General features: G+C 43.1%; 1 protein-coding gene across 2 annotated transcripts in view; it reads left to right on the top strand.

The window, feature by feature from the left end:
- DUSP18 (dual specificity phosphatase 18) overlaps nucleotides 1–2,379 on the top strand; it is a 5,741-nt gene extending 3,362 nt beyond the window's left edge. Inside the window, exons 1-2 of one of the 2 annotated variants that reach the window (XM_012813738.2) lie at nucleotides 1,605–1,769; nucleotides 1,880–2,068. In XM_012813738.2, the coding sequence (XP_012669192.1) occupies nucleotides 1,605–1,769; nucleotides 1,880–2,068 (354 nt within the window). Of the gene's footprint in view, nucleotides 1–1,536 lie in introns of those variants that run through there. The other variant, XM_003803330.3, reaches the window with a different exon arrangement.
- Nucleotides 2,380–6,946: the final 4,567 nt, after the last annotated feature.

The raw sequence follows: 6,946 nt of genomic DNA, 5'->3' as shown, positions 1-6,946 counted from the left end.
CACAAAAACAACGACCGTGGCACCTTATTCGTCTATGCCTGGTGCAGACTTCCATTTGGCCTTTAGAGGTATGATCTAAACCCAAATGCTCTTATTTCAGTGAGATGTACAAAGATGTGCTCTTTTTGAAGCTTTGTTTAAGACTGGGAAAGTAAGGGGCCTTGATTTCTTAGAAGCCAAAGGTCTATCCCTTCCTGGGGTATATGCCATAGGCCTGATGCAGGGAGTATGGTACTTGTGTGGCTATAGTCTTCATGAGATCCTGCTACCTCTTTGTACTTGCTCTTGGGCTCACTATGAAACTCTCACCACCCCCTTCCCAAGGCCCTTTTCAGAGACAAGGTGCAAGAGCATGTTTGGTGATCCAGGACTTTGTTTTTTTGTTTTTGTTGGGTTTTTTTGAGACAGAGTTTCACTTTGTCACCTTCTGTTGAGTGCTGTGAAGTCATAGCTCACAGCAACCTCAAACTCTTGGGCTCAAGCGAGTCTCTCGTCTCAGCCTCCCGAGTAGCTGGGACTACAGGCGCCCACAACAACATCTGGCTATTTTTTTAGAGACAGGGTCTCGCTTTTGCTCAGGCTGGTCTCAAACCTGTGAGCTCAGGCTATCCACCACCTCAGCTTCCCAGAGTGCTGGGATTGCCATTGCTGCCGTCTAGGACTTTGTTACTTGACATCAGTTTCACATGGGCACATCCTTGTCTCTTCAAAGAGATGGTTCTTAGAGGAAGAGACTTGGAATCCAGTGACAGAGGGCTCAGGGTTCCATGTCACTGGCTCATGATTTCAGCACAAAATCAGAAGATTGCAGAGGAATATTGTGCAAGTGGTTCCCAGTCAGAGGGGCTGAAAGGAAAGAGAAAATTTGGAAGAGAGGGGAAAAGAGGTCTGTGTAAGCCTACATAAAAAATCAGGACAGGACACAGCTGAGGGACCCAAGGCACTTGCCCACCTAAAAATGTGGGGCCCCTCAAGGGAAACCTTGAGTGCCAGGCTCGGGGACTTGCCCTTTGTCCTATTGAGCAGTGCACATTAGACTACCTCTGAAGCATTTTGAAAAGGTAGATCTTGCTCCTTACTCTGGGATTCTGGCTCACTGGGTTTGGGGAGGGGCCTGGGTATCTGTATTTTTTTTTTTTTTTTTTTGAGACGGAGCCTCAAGCTATCCCCCTGGGCAGAATGCCATGGCATCACAGCTCACAGCAACCTCCAACTCCTGGGCTCAAGCGAGTCTCCTGCCTCCGCCTCCCAAGTAGCTGGGACCACAGGCACCCGCCACAGCGCCGGCCATTTTTTGGTTGCAGCCATCATTGTTGTTTGGCGGGCCCGGGCTGGGGATTCGAACCCGCCACATTAGGTGTATGTGGCTGGCGCCGAGCCGGTATCTGTATTTTTAATACATTCTCTGAATAATTCTGCTGTGATGGTCAGAGGACTACCTTGGGGAATCTTACCAGCTCATCCATTCATTTCCCAGAAATCCCTGGGTGTTGACCTGCTGGATTCCTGCCCTCTAAACATCCTTCTTCCCTGCAGTTTTTCGTGGCTACAGCCTACTAGAAACGCACCCCTCATGCCTTGCTGGCTGCTGACCCACTGCCTTGATGACAGCGCCCCCGTGTGCCCTCCCAATTCAGTTCCCGCAGCCCTCAGTCAGCGGCCTCTCACAGATTACCAGGAGCCTATATATCAGCAATGGTGTGGCTGCCAACAACAAACTCCTGCTATCCAGCAACCAGATCACCACAGTCATCAATGTCTCTGTGGAAGTGGTGAACACCTTATATGACGATGTCCAGTATGTGCAAGTGCCTGTAACTGACACACCCATCTCACGTCTCTGTGATTTCTTTGACCCTATTGCTGACCACATTCACAGTGTGGAGATGAAGCAAGGCCGCACGCTGCTGCACTGTGCTGCTGGTGTGAGCCGCTCAGCTGCCCTGTGCCTTGCCTACCTCATGAAGTACCATGCCATGTCCCTGCTGGATGCCCACACATGGACCAAGTCATGCCGGCCTATCATCCGGCCCAACAGTGGCTTTTGGGAACAGCTCATCCACTATGAGTTCCAGCTGTTTGGCAGGAACACTGTGCACATGGTCAGCTCCCCAGTGGGAATGATCCCTGACATCTATGAGAAGGAAGTCCATTTGATGATTCCACTGTGAGCTGTCTTGCCATCTTTTGTATTGGGGACAGAGGTGCAGGTCTGTTGGTCATATACCAAGAACTGAACTTGAACATCCTACTTTGGTTGATACAGAAAAAAGCAGATGATGCCTTTCATGAAAGCAGGAAAAAGAATTGCTATAGCCTTTAACCTTATAATATGTATATCTTTAAAGATTAAACTCACTAATTGTGAGATGGTGAAAATAAATTTTCTATCCTTTGAGTGGCAGGCCATGGCTACTGGCCAAGAGCTAGGATGAGACAGGTGGTACCCAGGAAAAAGAGACCAGTACTCAGTGCACGTCACTGGCCTGGGATATCAATTAATCTAGGAATGAGTCTGTCATAATCCTACCTCATTCTTTCATACCCAAAGTCAGAGCCTTAAGCATCATGGCACTCCCTGCGCTTCTCATAGTAAGTGCCAATCTACTGGATAAGTGGCCTTCAAGCTATGCTCTGGGAGTTCAGGAGGGTCCCTTGCTTTTTACCTTCACCACAGTGGCCCAACTCTGGTTTTCTAGATTGGATTTATGCATATAATAGTTTTCAAAGGAAGCTTTCCACTATAAAAAACATTAAAACTTTTTAAGTGCTATTGTACACAATAAGATCTCAAAGGGTGCTCAATTATCCCCAGAAATCTGGGCGACTCCTGTGGCTCAAAGGAGTAGGGCACTGGCCCCATATGCCAGAGGTGGCGGGTTCAAGCCCAGCCCGGGCCAAAAACTGAAAAAAAAAAAAAAAAAATAGATCCCCAAAAATCTTAGATGACAGGTGGTGTTGGTCCCTTTCTCCAAGGCACATGAGGAAAGTAGACCTGACTTTAGGTCTTCATGGTTCCTCTCACGGGCTTTAAGTTGGAAAATTGGAGAATGGACCAGGACTCAAGTCAGTCACTTCACCTTCATGTGACCTGGAGCCTCTTCACCTGTCCAAGGGCTATCAAGCCCTTTTCTCACAGAGTTCCATGAAGATTTCAGCAATTTCTTAGCATAGTACCTTGCATATGGTGTGTGCTTAATGTAAACAGCAGCTCTCATCAGAAGTGATATACACTGTGGCTCTGCTGATCCTAGGTCAGCAGACTCATCCTCATGAGCACAGCCCTTTATTTTCAAAGAGTCACCCTGTTTCGGGGGGTGGGGAGGAAGATGGTTTAAGTCCTTTCAGACCATAACTAAGAGAAGGCCTGGACCCACAAGCCTTTTCAGAGTTTCCATTGTGTTTAATTCAGGTGTGACCTAGGGGTCCTGAAGCAAATAGCACAATTCCACACTTCTTCCACAAGGCCTTGTTTGGAATCACCAACAATTAGAACCAGTGCCCCAATCTGGCTGACTACTGGGATCCACAGGGCACATGTCAAAGGGACAAATAGTGGGTTCTACCATTAGTGTCTTGAATCAAGGATTGTTCAAACCCCCATAGTGCCTAAGGATTTGGTTTAAGACCAACTGTTCTAATCCAGAGGTATTCAAATAAACAGGAAGCAAACAAAAGCATAGCTGCTCAGCTGGATGCAGAACTGTGGGTCCATGGCCCAGGAGGCCAAATGCCTTTACTCTCCAAACCTATCTGGTCCTCCTTGCACAAAGGGTGTGCCCAGGGGTGCAATCTGGGGGAGCTGAGGGAGGAGAAGTAAAATCACTGTTCTGGACAGATTCTCTGTTTTACAGATAGAAGAACAGGTCCACAGAACACCAGAGTTTATGTGGCAGAGCTCCCACAAAGCAACTTTTCTGACAGAAACCCAAATGGAAAAATATCTTGTAAGGCATTTTAAAAAATAACTTTATTTGGTTTTATTTTCATCTTTTAAAATTCTACATTAACATAGCATAAAATAACTTTTGGGGGTGTATATTTCTATGAGTTTTTACACATATATAGATTCATGTGTCTACCACCACACTCAGGACATGTAGCGATTCTTTTCCCTGAAAAAATCCCCTCATGTTTCCTCTTTATGGTCAAACCCTCTCCCCAGCCTCCTGTGAACAGTTGTCTGTTTCTGTCCCTTTGATTCACCTTGTCCAGAATGTCAGATCAATAGAATCACAGGAGATTCTAACCTAGAGATTGGCTTCTTTCACTCAGCATTAGTATCTTTGAGATTCATCCATGTTGTTGCTTTTTGAGGCTAAATAGTACAATAGAACTTCCATAGTTGACCACCTCCTTAAGTCAACCTAATTTTCATAGACTGGACATGTACCACATGTACATATCAGTACAGTAGGCCTAGTTCCTTATGTTGACCACCTCTATATTTTGACCAATTTGTTATAGTCCCTTGGGTGGTCAGCTTACAGAGGATCTACCATTTTATTGTATTGATGGGACACAATTTGTTTTACAGTTACTCATTAAAGGATGTTTTGTTTTTTCCCAATTTTTGGTGATTAAAAATAAAGTTACTATAAAAATTTATGGGCTTGGCACCCATAGCACACTGGTTATGGTGCTAGCCATAAGCACCGAGGCTGGCAGGTTCAACCCCAGCCCAGGCCAGCTGAATAACAATGACAACTGCAAAAAATAGCCCAGCTTTGTGTTGGGTGCCTGTAGTCCCAGCTACTTGGGAGGCTGAGGCAAAAGAATCACTTAAACCCAAGAGTTTGAAGTTGCTGTAAGCTATGAAGCCACAGCTCTCTACTGAGGGTGACATAGTGAGACTGTCTAAAAAAAAAAAATTATGTATAAGTTTTTATATGAATGTAAGTTTTCATTTCTCTAAGTTATGTAACTCCAAGTGGAGATGCTGGGTCATGTGGTAAAAGTATGTTTAATTTTATCAGAAACTGCCAAACTTCCAGAGTGGCTATTTTGTGTTCCCACCAGCATTGTGTGAGAGGTCCAGTTTCTTTATCCTCACCAGTATTTGGTACTGCCTGTATTTCTTTATGTTAGGCATTCTGGTAGATATGTAGTATTAGCTTCTTATGGCTTTAATTTGCATCTCCCTCATGCTGAATATCTTTTTATGTACCTAATATCTTTCCATATTTCCTCTTTCATGAAGTATCTATTTAAGTCTTGCCCATTTTTTAATAGGATTTCTCATTGTTGAGTTTTAAGAATTCTTCAAGTATTCTGGATACAAATGTCCAATATGTAACTTATAAATATTTTCTTCTTGTCTATTCTTTCTCTTCAAAGTGTCTTTTGTAATGTTTTTAATTTTGATGAAATATAATTTATCAAGTTTTTCTTTCATAGATTGGTCTTTTTGTGTCATATCTAATAGAACTCTTTGCTTAACCCCAGAACACAAATATTTTCTCTTATGTTTTAAAGTTTTATATTTTTCATTTATTTCAAGTTTGGAATGTTCAACTTGTATTTCATTTGTGGAGGGATATTATAAATTTTTTTTCCAGTTCCTCTTTGTTAGTATTTAGAAATATAATGGATTTTTTGTGTGTTAATTTGTATCCTGTGACCTTGCCAAATTTACTTATTCTAAGAGCATTTTTATAGGTTCCTTGGAAATTTACATGTAGATAGTCATATAATCTGAAAATAGGAATAGTTTTATTTCTTCTTTTCTCTTCTTTCTTTCTTTCTTTCTTTTTTTATTTATTTATTTTTTTTTGAGACAGAGTCTCAATCTGTGGCCCTGGGTAGAGTCCTATAGCATCATAGCTCACAGCAACCCCCCAACTCAGGCTCAAGTGATCTTCTTGCCTCACTTTTTCTATTTTTAGTAGAGATAGGGTCTCGCTTTTGCTCGGACTAATCTTTTTTTTTTTTTAGACAGAATCTTACTTTGTTGCTCTCAGTAGAGTGCTGTAGCATCACAGGTCACACACAGCAACCTCCGGCTCTTGGACTTAGGTGATTCTCTTGCCTCAGCCTCCCTAGTAGATGGGACTACAGGTGCCCACCACAAAGCCTGGCTATTTTTTTGTTGCAGTTTGACTGGGGTGGAATTTGAAACCCACCACCCTTGGTATATGGGGCTGACACTCTACTCCCTGAGCCACAGGCATCGCCCTTGGGCTAGTCTTGAGCTTGTGAGCTCAAGCAATCCACCCACCTTGGCCTCCCAGAGTACTAGGATTACAGGTGTAAGCCACCATACTGGCCTTATTTGTTTGTTTGTTTGTTTGTTTTTAGCCCAAGTCATAGAAGACTATTGGATTTCTTTTTTTCCTTTGTTTTATTATACTATCTAGGACTTTAAGTTTAATGATAAATATAAGCAGTGAGAATAGACATTCTTGCATTTTTCCTGACTTTAGAAAGTATTTAGTTTTTCACTATTATGGTGTTAGCTGTAGGTAGGGTTTTTGAATATGCCTTTTATCAGGTTAAGAAAGAGATTAAGAAAATGGCTAAGTATTCCTTCCTCTTCTATTACCTTGAAGAGATACGTGGAATTAATGTTTTCTTCTACCGGGGAAACCATCTGGTCCTAGAGATTTCTTTTTCAGAAGGATTTAACAATGAATTCAGTTCCTTTAAAGAATTATCTACCTGAGCCAGGCACGGTGGCGCAAGCCTGTAATCCTAGCACTCTGGGAGGCTGAGGCGGGTGGATTGCCTGAGATCATGGATTTAAGACTAGTCTGAGCAAGAGCGAGACCCCATCTCTAAAAATAGCTGGGCATTGTGACTGGTGCCTATAGTGCCAGCAACTTGGGAGGCTGAGGCAAGAGAATTGCTTGAGCTCAAGATCTAAGGTTGCTGTGAGCAACAACTCCACGGCACTCTACCAGGGGTAACAAAGTGAGACTCTGTCTCAAAAAAAAAAAAAAAAAGAATT

The sequence above is a fragment of the Otolemur garnettii genome, unplaced genomic scaffold, assembly GCF_000181295.1.
Source record: "Otolemur garnettii isolate 467f Iridium unplaced genomic scaffold, OtoGar3 scaffold00294, whole genome shotgun sequence".
In the NCBI taxonomy this organism is placed as follows: Eukaryota; Metazoa; Chordata; class Mammalia; order Primates; family Galagidae; genus Otolemur; species Otolemur garnettii.
Note: the sequence above shows the minus strand (reverse complement) of the source record. Positions and strands in the feature narration are given on the sequence as shown.